This window comes from Rhinolophus sinicus, chromosome 9, assembly GCF_057876585.1.
Source record: "Rhinolophus sinicus isolate RSI-liver-muscle chromosome 9, RSI-T2T, whole genome shotgun sequence".
Taxonomy (NCBI): domain Eukaryota; kingdom Metazoa; phylum Chordata; class Mammalia; order Chiroptera; family Rhinolophidae; genus Rhinolophus; species Rhinolophus sinicus.
Window position 1 is genome coordinate 34,918,975 of NC_142509.1, and position 15,876 is coordinate 34,934,850.

Consider the following 15,876-nt stretch of genomic DNA (forward strand, 5'->3'; position numbering starts at 1 on the left):
AGAGCAGTGGTCATCCAACGTTGGCATGCACCAACCTCACCTGGAGGACTTATGAAAACACAGACTGCTAGCCCTGTGTCCAGAATTCTCATTCAGCAGGTCTGGGATGGAACCCAAGAATTCACATTTCTAACAAGTTCCCAGATGACATTAATCTGCTGGTTCAGGACCCACACCCTAGAAAACAATCCCCCAAAGGAAAATCATGGTGCTGGTACCAGAAGGAGGGGAATAAATGTTGGGTTGGCCAAACAAAAGATGTCCACCTCACTGAGGAAAGTCAAAGATCTAACTGGTTTGGAGGAAGCAGAAGCAAGTAGCATAGAAACACTGGAAACCCGGATTGAAGACACCCTAGATTCTTTCATTGCAGTTTTCAGTTTCACCTGCCACCACACCCTCCCCTCCAGTTCTAAGCTCCTGCCATAATAAACCGTTATCTGTGCCTCTGTACCTTCGCTCAGGCTGTTCCCGCTGCTTGGATCTGCCTGCTGAGCCCCTAATCATACTTCAGGATGAAGACTCAAATCCCACCCACTGTGGGAAGGCTTCCCTGAGAATGGCGCTCTCCATCACTTCCATCCGCACTACCCCAGATATGGGTTCCTACTTCTATGTCCCACACAGCATTTTGTATATCGCGCCACTATAACACTACAGTAACTCAGGCTTGCTTCCTGTTTCTCTGGCTGATGCTTTCAGGCTTTTCATAAACCTCCCATCTTCTACTCCACCTGAAACGTGCAGTGGCCCAGGACTTAGCACTTGGACTTCTTCCCTACCTACAATCTTCCCTTAGGCCCATTGCTTTAAATCCCACCTAAATATTAACATTTATAAGTCCAGACTCCTGCACCCAGCTGTCTACTTGGCCTTGCCCCTCGACTGGGATGTGGACTCCTGTGAGAGTGACAGGCGGGGGTGGGGCAGTAGGATGGTGACCTCTCTCTGAGAAGTGAGCCGTGACTCATACACAGTCATTTGCATATTCAGAGCTGAGAAGAACAGCATTTGGGGCAGAAGGAAGAGCAAATGGCGAACATATGAATAGTACTCTTTCTTTCACAGCACTTACCACCTCAGTCACTTACGTATTGTCTGTCTTCTTCTACCAGATTGTAAACTCCAGGAGGACAGGGATCGTATGCACGTAGAAGGTGCACAATAATGAAGGAATGTATGATAATCATTCGCTTCGAGGACTTCGAGTCCCATATTTGCTTTGTGTCCCCAGTGCCTAGTGTGGGGCATGTACCAGGCGCTCATTCCGTCGTATCCACTGAATTAATTCACTTCCTTTGCAACTACTGCTCTGAAAAAAATGTTGCCATTGAAAAAAAAACACACAAAAAAACCCCTGAAGAAACCCATGCAGCCGTGCCAAACAAAGTACTGTGGAATGGTTTTCAAAACCATAGCTCCCTGATGGGATAATGCAGTTTAAATATAGAAACTATGTTTCCCTCCAGTCGGTTTGTTCTTTGATTTTCGGGGAAAGATTTCAAAAGTCTTCCTCCACTGCCCTCTTTCCTCACCCCTTAAGGTGCTCAGACCTTCAGCAGCAAAGCACTTAAAATGCAGGGATGGCCGGGCCTCCTGAGCTTGGTGGAAAAATGAACAGTGATTAGATGTGATTTTAATTTTAAATGACGAATTGCTCAGCCTCTCCCGTCCCTGCTGGGTGCCAGGGTGCTGCTCCAGCAGCGGCGGTGGCACAGTGAGCAGGTAGAGTTTCCATCGGGCAGACGTCCAAGGACTGAATGCAGTGGATAGGGTTGCAGTGGACAAATTCCTACAATAGGATCTTTGTTCTCAAGCTGACCAGCTCGCTCCCTTGATGTCCCACAATAGAAAAAAAAGGGGGGGGGGGTGGAGTGGGGGGGGGTGAAGGCATGTTTAGGTCTCCCATTGTGATCCTGTAGTTACTTGATAGTTCACAAAAGGTCCCAGGAGGTTGACTGCCCTCCCAAGTCACCTTGTGATTCTCTCCTGATGTGGGAGGAGAGGAAGGGGGACACGGTATCCTGAGGGAAGCATGTCTGACAAGCCTGATCTGTTCCATCTGGGAGGAGGCCTCAGGAGCACCATGTGGCTCCAGCAGTCGCTGAGGCTCAGGCCGTGGTCCTCTCCCAGCACACCCCACCCGCTCCTGTCCCCCTCCAGCCCTCTCAGCCTTCACCTTCTCCCGAAAGAAGCAGCTCCCACCTTCTCTCAGCGGCAAGACTACCCTCTCTTCCTAGCCCTTGTCTTCTCTGCTGCAGTCCCCTTTGCTCCTTTCTCCATCCTTCTGCAGACGTGGGGTTAACTGGAAGTTCGCTCACGAAGGTCCCTTGGGACAGCTCTGTTCATTCACTCACTCCTGCCACCACCAGATCATGTCCTAATTGGAAGACAGATACACCCATCGTAAGGTCTTGTCGTGCAGCTCACATGCTGGCGTCCAGAGGTACCAGACAACTGCCTCCCCTTCTTTTTGCTGCTTTCCATCTCAAACCCATGCTTTCTGCTTTAGCCTTCAAGGGCAACATTTGAATCTTCTCAGGTGGGTCCAATCTCTGCATAGATGGGGGATGGGTGGAGTAGAAAAAAGCAGAGGCTTGGCTGGAGACGTTTGCAAACGTTTCTCTTCCATGAGTCATATCGGAGGAGAGCAGAGTCCTCCCTCTTCCTGGAATGCAGCAAACCCATGGCCAACTCCTACCCCCACCCCACCCCCAAAATAAAACAACCCACACAGGGAGCTGTGTCCTCAAAAATCACATTTCCCTCAAAGATCTGACATGGCTGCTTGGGGGGGGGGGGGGAAGAGCATTTTTGAGGCTTCACACAAACAGCCTCTAAGGGCATTCTCTGACCTGGGGACAGAGGGAGCTGCACAAACAGCCTAATCATTTGAAAGCAAAGTAAGTGCCTGTATTGTTAGGATGGGTCTTTTCGAGAAAGGTGCCTTCACCGTCCCACTCCCTTCTCCCAGCCGTTCTACTCAGTAGCTCCCTAATAGAAAACCGTGGATAGACGACCTTAGGATCATTCCAGCTAGGCTTGATTTCAGTGGTACATAAAAGAGTTCTAGGGAAAAGAAAAAAGAAAAAAAAAAAAGGCTGATGCAGATAAAAAGGAAGGAAAGGAGACAAAAAGGAAGATATCATTTATTGAACACGCATTTGCCGTGCATGCAATGTGTCAGGAACTTTTCACGTGTTGTCTCACTCCATCTTCAGGACAAGCCTGTCTGCAGGTATCATTAACATTCCTATTTTTCCAGATACTGAAATATGATTCTCAGAAAGCTCAACTCATTTGCTGAAGTCACACAATTAGAAATCACTATTCAAATAAACAGTGTTGAGAATAGATTATTTGTATAGAGAAGAATTAGATTGGATCGATTCATTCCTCACACCATGAAAAGCAATAAAGTTCATATGGGAAAGAGTTAAACATTAGAAAAAAAAATCTGTAAAATAAAAGAAGCAACGAAAGCATATATGTACGGAAAGGAGATACATTTCTAAATACTTCAGATAAAGAAACATTTTAAACTTGCATAACAAGACATTACAAAATAAATGGAGGGAATAGATGCAGTGTTTTGGAAAGAAACTAGATGATTCCTGAAAAACCTTTAATGCAAGGAGTCTGTGATTCTGTGACTTTCTCAGATAAAGACACGTGCACACAGATCTCGACTGTAGCAAACATCTCTGGGGCTGGTCCTTGAACCAGTTTAATTTCCTGGTCCCAGACTGGTCCCTTCTCCCACTATGGTAAGGGGAGGGGGTCATTTTGAGTCCCACAGAACTGTGGCCTCCCCAGGGTGGGGAAGGGACATCTGTTTAAGCCACTGCACATGGAGCTGAGAAAGAGGCAGAGTTCCATCCACTAAAAACTGCACGAGAAGGCTTCCGCCAGCAGAATGCGGTGACCTGAGCTGGAATTCTGCCAGGACAATGGGATTAACTTTCCAAGCGCTGGCCAAAATGGGCCCCAGGATTTTTATTTTTATTCGTTTTCCATTACAACTGCACAGCAACGCAAACAAGCCCCAAAACAATGTGAGCCACCCAGAGTCATTTTCCCTTGCGGGGTGTCATCTCAACAGCACACACATCTTGTTGACCTTGTCTTACCGAAGTTTTAAAACCGAGAGTTTGATTACTCACTTTCCCACCAATGATAATGGGGAAAAGGCATATGATTGCCTGATTAAAGCAGTGTGCACACACAAAGAGAAATAAAACAAGATGTGCCCATAGTAAACAGGAATAATAACTTGAGAAGTCAGTAGAAATCTAAGAAGACAGCTCTTCCAGTCCCTCAAGATCAGGGGGCCAACACACTGGTATTGAAAGAGATTTAACTGCAGGAAACTAAATGTCAGTTAAGAAGATCACACTGTCAGGAGGGAAAGGGAAGGGCTGAGTGCCTTACACCCAGACTTCAGGCTAATGATACTCTCAGAGGATACTTTGTACTTGTCAGACATTAGGTATGTTTTCACTTGTGATTTGCTGTTCTTCCAGCTGCATGATTCCATGTTATCACAGATCTTCCACATTTCACCTTTTGGAAATTGTAGGGAAACAAATTCAGAGAATTGCAGCCATCTGGTAACAAATGCATGCTCTCAGACAAGCTACTTAACCCATGTTCCTAGTTCCTCATTAGTCAAATGTGCATAATAGAATCTATCTCCTGTGGCTTTCGTGAGGGGTAAAGGAGAGAAGCCTTGGGAAGTGCACCGCACAGCCCCTGACAGAGCTGGTAAGAGACTTTATTTTAGGTTCATCTTAAGATCCAGCCCTTTTAAAACAAACCATCTGGTTCAATCTCACAACAAACGCATCCATTAACATTACTGAGGCTATAGAGACTTCATATTTTTCCTTTTTCCTTTTTTTTTAGTAAGAATCATGCCAGACATAAAAAAGTACAATAGGGGCCGGCCCGGTGGCTCAGGCGGTTAGAGCACCATGCTCCTAACTCCGAAGGCTACCGGTTCGATTCCCACATGGGCCAGTGGGCTCTCAACCACAAGGTTGCCGGTTCAACTCCTCGAGCGGCTCCCGGATGGCTCAGTTGGTTGGAGTGCATCCTCTCAACCACAAGGTTGCCAGTTCGACTCCCGCAAGGGATGGTGGGCTGCACCGCCTACAACTAGCAACGGCAACTGGACCTGGAGCTGAGCTGCGCCCTCCACAACTAAGATTGAAAGGACAACAACTTGACTTGGAAAAAAGTCCTGGAAGTACACACTGTTCCCCAATAAAGTCCTGTACCCCTTCCCCAATAAAAAAAAAAATCTTAAAAAAAGTACAATAATTATAATAATAAACACCCAAATAGCCTCCATCCAGTCCAAGATGTACAACGTGATTGGCATAATGGGAGTCCCCTGAGAGCTCCCCCTCCTTGCTTTCCCAGTGGTGACCTCTATCCTGAATTTGGAGCTTGTCATTCTCATGCATAGTTTCGTATTTTCACTACAGGTATATAAATCCATAAAGAACTTTACAAACTGTAATGTTTTCATTTTTCCAACTGTACATAAACTTTACCCATTCTGTGCATCTTTTTTGTTTTTACTCACCATTGTGGGGTGCTTTTTTTTTTTCAGGTTTATCCACATAGATATATATGTAGCTTTAGTTACTTCATTTCTGTTGTTATATAGTTACATATAATTTTTAAGTAAACAGGTGAAACAACATAGAAAACGCTAAAATCCTCATGGTTCCCTTTTTTCTACTGTCTCTATACATGTAGTTTACAATGTTAGGTTTTCCAGAGAAAATCAAAGATGAGGATATCACTTTCTCTCTCTTCCCCAAAACACTTAGCTCCGTCTGTTCCTCTGCTTCCAAAATTGATGAGACTTCATTTACGGCTGCCAATTTTCACACAGCAGGTGCATGCAAATAGATTGGTTTGCCCTGTAGAGAATTCATCTTTGTGGGACAATCAAGTCCCACCTCCTCTTTCAGACTGAAGGCTGCTCCTACCTTGAAGAAAGCTGAAGCCAGCATTGCCATGGGATCTGGGCTGATGACAATTTCTCAATTGTCTGGCTTTTGATAGAGCCTTAGTATTAAAAGAGAATAGAGTAAAACCTGCAGGTCGGCAGGAATTTTTCACTTACAACCCCACTCCCCATTAGGAATATTTCACAGTCATCTTAAAGGGAGAATGGTATGAATGCGTGAACATCTGCATATAAACTTTCTGAGCTATCTCACTAATTCTAACAGTTTAGTTTGCCTGAGAATTAGTATATGGGAGGGTTGTTTACACAAAATCACATACAGTGTACTTTGTTGGCAATTTAAGGGACTTTCAGGGGTTGTTTTGACTATAGGTAATTTCCACCTTGCTCATCGTATATCATGTCATTCCAGTGTTGTAAGTTTTCAATGAGTGCTAGTTATTACTATTGTGATGATTGGAGAGGCAAAGTAAGTAACTGACTTGCAAAAATATTGGAAGGACAAAATCAGTTTGGGGTGCTATGGAAAATGGCCAATGGGTATGAAGATGATGCTTTGGGTCTTCTAGATAATGTGTTCTAGGGTGGAACAGGTGGCTTGGTGAGGTCTGACAGGGCGCACACCATGCCCCGTGGGTGGGGTACACCCACACAGCAGCCAGGCTTCCACCCCAAGAATCTGTACTGAGCTAACTAACCTTCAGCCCGTGCATAATTGGAGCTTATCGTGCCCCACCTCCATTTTCTTTATTGTGGTAAAAACAATAACATGAAATTTACCATCTTAACCATTTTTACATGTACAGTACAGTAGTATCGACTATATATACAATTGCCGTGCAACAGCTTTCTAGAACTTTTTCATCTTGCAAAACTGAAACTCTATACCCATTGAACAACTCTTTTCCCTCCTCTCCCCAGCCCCTGGCAACTACCATTCCCCTTTCTGTTTCCAAGAGTGTGACTACTTTAGATACCTCAGTATTTGTCTTCTTATTATTGGCTTATTTCATTTAGCATAATGTCTTCAAGGTTCATCCATGTTGCAACATGTGACAGGATTTTCTTATTGTTTTTAAGGCTGTATAATATTCCATTGTATATATACACCACATCTGTTGATGGGCATTTTGGTTGCTTCCACCTGTTGGCTATTGTGAATAATGCCGCAATGAACAGGGGTGTGCCAATATCTTATCAAGATTCTATTTTTAATTCTTTTGGATATATAGGCAGAAGTAGGGTCGCTGGGTCATACGGTAGTTCTATTTTTAATTTTTCGAAGAATCTCCCTGCTGTTTTCCATAGAGGCTGGTCCATTTTCCATTCCCCTCAAAAGTAGTGCCCACGTCCTTTTGATCCTTGCTATATTGTCCTGCTTTGTCCCCCCAGTTTGGTGAGCCCCCCTTTTTACCTGTGCTCTCTAATCCTGCTCACTCAATTCTGGGTGCACTAGAGGCTTGGGGCTCTGGCAACTCCTCCCCACTCAGTCCCTTTTGGATTTGACGCCAAAAGCAAAGGCAACAACAGCAACAATAGACAAGTGGGATGACATCAAACTAAAAAGCTTCTGTGCAGCAAAGGAAACCATCAACAAAGTGAAAAGACAACCTACAGAATGGGAGAAAATACATGCAAATCATACATCTGAAAACGGGTGCATAGCCAAAACATATAATGAACTCATACAACTTAATAGCAGGAAAACCAAGCAATCTGATTTTTAAATGGGCAGAGAACCTGAATAGACATTTTCCCAAAGAAGACTCACAAATTTCTAACAAGTATGTGAAAAGACACGCAAAAATCCCTCATTATCAGGGAAACGCAAATCAAAACTACAGTGAGCTATGGCCTCACCCGTTAGAATGGCTGTCATCAGAAAGACAAGAAAGAACAAGTGTTGGTGAGGATGTGGAGAAAAGGGAACCCTTGGGCGTTGTGGTGGGAATGTAAATTGGTGCAGCCAGTATGGAAAACAGTTTGGAGGTTCCTCAGAAAAATTAAAAATAGAATTGCCATATGATCCAGCAATCCCACTTCTGGGTGATTATCCAAAAGAACTGGAATCAGGGTCTCAAAGAGATATCTGCTCCCCCATGCTCACTGCAGCATCATCCACAATCGCCACGACACGGAAACAAACTACGTGTCTATCAATGGATAAAGAAGATGTAACACACACACACACACACACACACACACACACACACACACACCCCGGAATATTAGTCAACCATGAGAAAGAAGGAAATCTTGTAACTTGAGACAACATGGATGAACCTCAAGGGCATTATGCTACGTGAAATAAGCCAGTAGGAAAAGAGAAATACTGTGTGGTCTCATTTATATGCATATGTGGACTCTAAAAAAAGAAGTCAAAATCAAAGAGTAGAAAAGTGGTTGCCATGGGCTAGGGGGTGGGGTTAGGGTGTGAGACATAGGGACAGGTTGGTAAAAGGGAACAAACTTCCAGTTATAAGACAAATAAAGTCTGAAGATCTAATGTACAGCATGGTGACCATAATTGATAAACACTGTTAAATAATTGAAATTTTCAAAGAGAGTAGAACTTAAATATTTGCATATATATATGTGTATGTATATATATACACATAACAAGAGATGATGGATGTGCTAATTAACTAGATGAGAAGGAATTCTTTCACAATGTATAAGTAAACACATCAAGTCGATTTGTCAATTATACCTTAGCAAAGCTGAAAAACACCAAAAACCCAATGGACTTTAAGTAAATGAATGTATTCTAGATAACCTGGGTGGGCCTCATCCAGTTGGTTGAAGGACCTTAAGAGCTGAGGTTTCCTTGATGGAGAAGAAATTCTTCCTGTGGGCAGCAGCTTCGGTTCCTGCCTGAGTTGCCTTCCAATCTGCCCTTCCTGATGGCAGGCCCTGCGGACTTCAGACTTTCCCGGCCAGCTCTCACTATCACATCAGCCAATTCCTTCCAATCAATCTCTTACTGTACATCTCCCACTGGTTCTGTTTCTCTGGTGGAACCCCGATGGATACAGTACCCTGCCCGTGTGTTCTGGAGCAGCGAGAATGACTTCGCCATTCCCAAGTGTGCCAGTTGCATTTCTACCTCTGTGTGCCAGTTTGTTCCTTACCCCGCGCTGGAGAGTCCTCTTTCATGAGGCCACTTTTCAGGTCTCCCGTCTTGCCTTCAAGGTCCGGTTTGCAGAGCTGCCTCTGTGAACACTGCCTGGCTGCCTCGGATCTGCCGGCACTTCCTCCTCTGAATTCATACAGGATTGTGGGTGACTCCTTGCCTGCCCTGAAGACCAACCTGATCTTGTTACGACTCTGTAAAGGGTCAGAGGCATGACTTCAACATGTTTATTTCCCTCATCTTAACTGCTGTTCTACCCAAAGATGATGCTATGAAGCTCTACCCGCATAAACAGAGTGGCATCTTGGGCTTTTTGACGCTTGTCATCATCCTGTCTCTTCACAAGTGCCATCCTTTTCAGGGTGTGGTGCACCCCACCCATCTTCTGGGGCTCCGAGATGCTAGAATAACAGAAGGGGCCCCTTTGAAACATGACCCCAAATAGAGCCGAAGACACGACTTTGATGTAAAGACACACAGGAGTTATGTCAAGAGGCTGAGGACAGGTCTTGTTGTGCCGTCCTCAGGCCAGATTTCCACTTTCTCCACTTCCCTGACCTGCAAGAATGTGAAGTCCCCTCTGGCTCATGCAGGCCACACCTGACAGGACCTGAGCCAAAGTTCCTAGGTGGAAGTGAATAGCGGGGACAATGGGGGCTAAGAGCTGGAGCTTGCCAGAGGAAAGAGTCCACAGAAGGGAGAGTCCCAAGTTCTCCAATGACAACAAGAGGACCACCCAAAGTGAACACACGCTGTCTGGACAGGCATTTCAGCTGAGCCTAAAGCCAGGCAGTCTGTGCAAATTTCTTCTGGACTCTGAAGGTGCACATGACTGTCTGTCTGTCCCTGGGCACTGGGCTGCACCACCTCTTGCTCCAGGGAGAGGGAGGGGATTACATGACCCATCGGAGATGATGGTGCGTTCCTATCTAGCTCGAAGATTTGCAGGGCACTTCAAAGACAGGGGTCCCTGTCAGAAAGCTCAGCCGGGGGGCTCATGAGAAAGCGAGTTTCTTCTGGCCCCCATCCCTTTCTCACCTCCTCTGAGAACAAAAGAAATTGAAGTTTCTTGGGAAGAGAAAGCAGAGTTCATGGGCCTTCTGGCTGTAGCTCATCTACTTCCCGAATAAAATTATACTGTCTCCAGAATGGTCTGAGATTGCAGATTGACTGAAGGGAAACCTTGAACTCTGGCCTTTCCTTTGAGGTGGGGCAACTCTGAGGGAGCTACACAGGGTGGTGGGGGGTGAGAGGCAGAAGAGAGGCGGCAAAATGGGGACACAGGTCCTCATTAAGACCAAAGTTCTACTGGATGTTAGACATGAAATTTTTCTTTGCTGATGCACCCCTAAATTATCTGGGTCCAGAATGAAACTCAAAATCAACAGAGAAAGTGAGTGAGAGTGACAGAGAAGTGCCAGCAGGAGTGACGAGTTGCAATCTGTGACAATTACTCACAGATCTATGACTAATGCATGCACGAGAGAGAAGTTCAACCCCACTAGCAATCAAGGAAATATAAATCAAAGAGATACAATTTTTACTGACCCAACTGGATTGTTCTGGAAGAGGACCTTCTCTTACACATGCTGGTGGGAGTGCACACTGGCTTTCTTGAAAGTCACTTGGTAATAAGTAACAAGGCTTTTCAAATGATGACTCAGTAATTTCACTTCTAGGAAATGATTTTAAAGGAATAACAAGAGATGTGAACACAGATGATTTTATGCATAGATGATCATTACCTCATTATGATAGCAAAGAAAAAAGGAAACAATTGAAATGTCTAAAAGAGAATGGTTAACCATGATGAGTCCATATTGGAGAATATTATGTAATCATTAAATAGGCAAGTTGATTTAAAAATATGCGTGAAATCCTGTGGGCATTTTAAGTCTTTATTAGGCAGGATAAGTTCCTTCATCTCTGTAAGGCCTCATTCCCTTTATCAGTATGTACCTGGAAGAGTTGCTGTGAGAATTAAGTGTGATAATTTAACTCCTAGCAGGGTTCCCAGCTTATGATAAGACTCAATCAATGTGAGCAATGATTACGTAGAATGGACTTGGATATGATTTTAATAAGGAAAAAAATCCCAATGTGCTATTTAAAAATATTTCAGGAGAATGTTTGATGAGACAGAACACAAAAATAACATACTAAATATAAAAGCAGAACACCAACGATGCACGTGCATATAATTCCACATTTGCAAACGCACGCACAGATACACACATGCATTTTAAACCACTTAAAGGCGCTACCTCAAAATATTACCAGTGGTTACATTGTGGATCATGGGTGATTTTTGTTTTCTCCTTTATGTGTTAGTGTATTTTCAAAAGTTTCTACAATAAGTACTTTATCGTTTTAAGAAGTAAAAATTGTCAGAAGATTCTGAATCTGCTGTGGGCAGAACCCAGAAGGGAAAACTGCGACCTCCAGGTGTGAGCGGCCCCTCTGTCGGTGTCATGCTCTACAAAAGCCGAGTCATCCCTGTGGGGCCAGGGTGTCCTGTGAAATATATAGACCAGGGTCAGACCAGCTCATGAGGCATGATGGCCTCGGTAGACCTTTCCGGGGAGTGGGCACTCTGCCACCGGGGCCTGTATCGTAATGAGATAATGTCTGTGAAAGCACTTTGCCAAAGAGAAAACTCTATCCAGATAGGTGATTCTGGGCTTATTCTAGAGAAAGGAGGCCCTCAGAACACATTCCATTAAGGAATTTCACACTCTGCCTTCTCCTCATCCAAACTCTTCTCCTTTTCTGCCTCCCCTGAACAGAAATATATTTAGTAACCCTATCTAAATCCCCTTCTTTCCCTTAATTTGATTAAGGAGCTAGGGGAACAAGGGATGAAGTGGGGGGTGAGGAGAGGGGGAGATTGAGTTATGGGGAAAGATTAGAGGAGCGGAATGGCTATCTCGGGCCGAGTGACGCCTGAGTGTGGACAGGACAAGGGCCTCCAGGATCTCAGTACAGAAGCGCAGAGGACAGAGGGAGGGGACACAGCTGATCACGGAGCAACCGCCTCTCTGGGAGAATGAGAACCAAATCAGGGAGGGTCAGGCTTTAAGGATTAACCAAGAGAAGGGGGGACATTTCCTAAAGGAGGCGCTGGCATCTTCCCGAGTCTCTCCCGGCTTCCTGGAGCTTCAGGGTCTTCAGACCCTTAAGAAGTTCCAAGAGACGAATGTGTTGGACTCCTGCTATGTGTTAGGTACTTTCACATATGCCAGCTAATTCACTCCAAAGAAGGAAATTACTATCACTCACGAAGCTGAGGCTCAGAAATGATTATTTTGCCTGAAAGCATACCGTCAGTGCTGGGTGGAGAAACTGAGGTTCCAATCCAGCTCTGCCTGCTTCTACCACTCTCCCTGCCAAATATTATCCTCGGGAGGAAAATAATAACAGTCAGCATTTATTTCGCCCCAAGTGCCTTACGAGTAAGTGGTTTTGTTTAATCCTCACAAGGTCTCTACGAGATTGAATACTGTTAATAACCCCATTTTACAGATGGGCAACCTGATGCTTAGAATCAAGCTGAAGTTACAGAGGGAGAGGGTGGCGTCTAGACGATCCTGGGAAAGTAAAAGAACGTTGGGTCTGAGGCATTCCGAATGAGAGGGGCCCCTGTTTTATGTGTGTCTGGTCACCCCTCAATGACAGAGACCTTACCTTGTTTATCTTGTATTCCCAGCCCCGAACACAATGCCTGGAATGAAGGGAACATTTGCTGAAAGAACTAGTGGTACTTGATAAATTTGGCCAAGTGAGTCTCCGCTGGGGGCCAGCCTGGTGAGGATTAAGTGAGACATATTTGTTTAGGGATTTCCAAGTCTGAAATGTCACGGTGCAGGGCTTCAGAAAAGGCTCCGTTGGCAGTGGGGATCCCTGTAGGAGGCTTTAAAGGTGACCAGGACCTTGACAATGGGCAGGCTCAGGGAGAGGGCTCCAGCTCCCCTTGTGGGTTTGGATTCAGACCAAAGTGACGAGGCAAGGGTCTGGCACACACTCCCCACTGGTTCCTTCCACAGGGACACCTCAAGGACATCTCCAAACCCTGGGGGATAAAACAGTACTGGAGATGGGTGGGGAAAGGGGTGGGGAGTGGCAGGAAACGTGCCAACTGGGCAGCTCAGAAAGACAGGACAGAGAGAGAAGTGGGGAGATTAGTGCTTAATTAACAGAGGCCTTAGACTCTTCCTAAAATAGGTTTGAAAGAATAAAGGGCAGGAATTTGGTCTCTTCCAGAGAGAACTAATATCCTCCAGGAAGGGATGTCAGGCTTCAGCAAGCGTCTCCTTGTTTAATAAATACCCCATTGCCTTGGGTCCACTGCAGCTTTAGATAAAGCGCTCCTGCCTTTCCTCCTTCTGTAACCCGTGGGGAAGGCTCCCAAAGGGCAGAGAACAGAAACAGTCACCCAGCTCCTGGGCCAAGTCCAGGCTGCCTGGCCTGTATTCAGACAGCCTCGGCCTTTCTCCCCCTCTTGCAATCGTTCTTGGTGTCTTTATGTGAGCTGCTTATTAACCAGAGGATATCAGGACGCTGGGAGAGGAGAGTTGGTGCTGGTTCCCAGTGCGTGGGGCGAAGCTGATGTGTGCAGTCTATGTGACAGAGGTGGCCTGGCAGGATGGAACCAGACTCTGGTCACCACGCTGGAGCATCAGCTTGGAGGGTCCTGTGACCTAGGAGAGAGGCCAGGAGAGCCGGGGGTTCAAGGCCAACACTGTCTGTCCACGGAAGAGTTCCGTCCGCAGGATGAAGGACCATAGACGGCTCTGAGGGCAGCTGGAGGACTCCTAGTCAGGGTGGGACGAGGCATTGCATTGACACGCTCCTCCCAGAGCAGCACAGGGAGGGAGCTCTTTCCATGCTACAGGAACTCCTCTACCGTCTTCCTTTTCCAGAGGCGACTTTTCAAGAAAAGGCCCCCAATTAAATTCACAAATCCAGGCCACCCTCCTCTCTCTCTTGTGTAAGCTGCAACTGACAGTCCCAATCTGTAGAATACTATACGGGCTTCATCAGCCAGCTGACCCCTTGGGTTCAAACCAAGGAAGCCGAGCCCCCGGGGCCCTCAGATGGTTCCTTATCCTAGACCACGGAATGGCTTCCTGCTGTGTCTAAAGTAACAGGGCTTAGCCAGGCTTCAGTTGGGCTGCAGAGCTACGTGTCTTAGGTTTCGAGTTGGTACCAGCTGCATGGGGGGGAAATGGTTGGGGAAGTTCTCCCATCTGGCTTCTTTCCACATGGAGGACAGCTAAAGGAAGAGAGAGCTTAGAGCTGCTGGTGCCTTAAAAATAATGATATAAACACAGCCACAGGAGTCGGCCTGTGGAGTCCCTGACGTGGACCCGAGAAGGGTTGTCCTGACTTACCCTTCAATCCATGTTCCGCAAACAGAAAAGACCCAGCACTCATGTATCACCTCAGAGGCTAAACAACTTCCTCAGATGGCACCATGGAATATAAATCAGCAGGGCCTTAGCTTCTAAGAAACCTGTACACAACGGCAGCCCTCAGAAATACTTGTCCTCGTGGTTTTTCTTCTTGCACTTTCAGGATAGGGTGCTAGCAAGTATTCATTGTAGATGAATACAGCAGATTACTTTAAGTATGTTATTCAACTTCTCTGAGCCCAGGTCCTCACCTGTGAATGGGGATCCTGTCATGTCTACCTCGTGGGTTTGAGGTGGAAGTTAACCAACAAGATAATTCACGTAGAGGGCTCAGTACAGTACCTCGGTGAATGTCAGCTGCTATATCATTGGCTGAAGGCCATTCATTCCCAGGGACAAAGGAAAACAAACAAAAAACAAAATTACCACTTCGAAGTCTAATCCCAAACAAGAAGAGCTGTGTGCCAGAGCCTCCATGATTTCACAATACACAAAGCTTCTTCCTCCTGCTGGCTCTCTCGCCAAATCTGTGCCAGACCTGGTTATACCAGGCAACCTCGGTGGCTTCCAACTTGTTTAAATTCTCACAGAGAATCCCAGCAGATACTTAGACCTACTGAAGCAGAGACAAATTCAGACACACTGTGGGTGGCGTGTAGTATAAGAAATCATCACAAGGCACATTTTGCTGAAGTCCTGAGTGCCTGAAGAGCTGGGGTGTGCACAGAGAGCCCCCATTTTTCAGACAAGCAGGGACGCTAACTTACAAATCTTTTCCTCTCACACATACTTCCACAATAGCATCATAACATGCATAACAAACATGTTTGGCTCCCAACTGAACAGGTAAAGACACGATAGCACTTCTGTTTTAAAGCTATTGAATGCCAAAGCCTTTGCTTCTGCCCAGGTGTCCTAACCTTCCTGGCCCGGGAACTGGATCTGGGGTAACGGGTGACACAGCAGGCACAGAGATGACAGATTCCTGCCTCACGTTGCCACACTGGGATAACCTGGGGCATCTTGCCTGCCAGGCAGGCAGGCAGGCAGGCAGAGGCAGCCTTAAGTACACTGACCTTTGTACCTGTTTGCTCTTGGCAAGGGCAGGCCCTGCCAGTGCCACTCTCCTCTCTCCATGTCCACTTGGGACTCCTGGCTAATCACAGTGTTCTCGGGGAGAAGGCCTGACCCTGGCGGGTGGCAGGCGGAGACCTCTTCAGGCAAAGGGCGCTCAGAATCTCGTTCAAGACACGGCAGGAGCAGAGCTCACAGGCATGGGTGCATGTTTGCCCCCAAAAGAAATCTTTTCCCTTCTGGCTTTTTCCCCAGCTAGAAGGCTTATCATTAAC

The 15,876-nt window shown here is 46.0% G+C and overlaps 1 protein-coding gene across 2 annotated transcripts; it reads right to left on the reverse strand.

Annotated features, from left to right (window-relative positions):
• Positions 1-3,141: 3,141 nt before the first annotated feature.
• LOC141569143 (uncharacterized) lies at positions 3,142-15,616 on the reverse strand. Of its 2 annotated transcripts, none has more exons than XR_012492564.2 (3): positions 12,801-15,612; positions 9,115-9,310; positions 3,142-4,563 (listed from the first exon to the last, which is right to left on the reverse strand). XR_012492564.2 is itself a non-coding variant. In XM_088801028.1 (3 exons), exons 1-3 carry the CDS (start codon positions 9,547-9,549, stop codon positions 4,391-4,393), a joined length of 519 nt encoding a protein of 172 aa, XP_088657154.1. In that variant the 5' UTR covers positions 9,550-15,616; the 3' UTR covers positions 3,142-4,390. The 2 variants fall into 2 exon arrangements, 1 of the variants encoding a protein (XP_088657154.1); XM_088801028.1 differs by having other exon boundaries at positions 9,400-15,616.
• Between the last annotated feature and the right edge of the window lie 260 nt (positions 15,617-15,876).

Coding starts and splice junctions, on each gene's coding strand:
- LOC141569143 (XM_088801028.1), bottom strand. CDS start 9,549: ATGTTTCAAAGGGGCCCCTTCTGTTATTCTAGCATCTCGGAGCCCCAG. Junction 9,311..9,399: donor ATGCCACTCTGTTTATGCGG/GTAGAGCTTCAT, acceptor GACCCTTTACAG/AGTCGTAACAAGATCAGGTT. Junction 4,564..9,114: donor AGAGGACTCTCCAGCGCGGG/GTAAGGAACAAA, acceptor AATTTCCAAAAG/GTGAAATGTGGAAGATCTGT.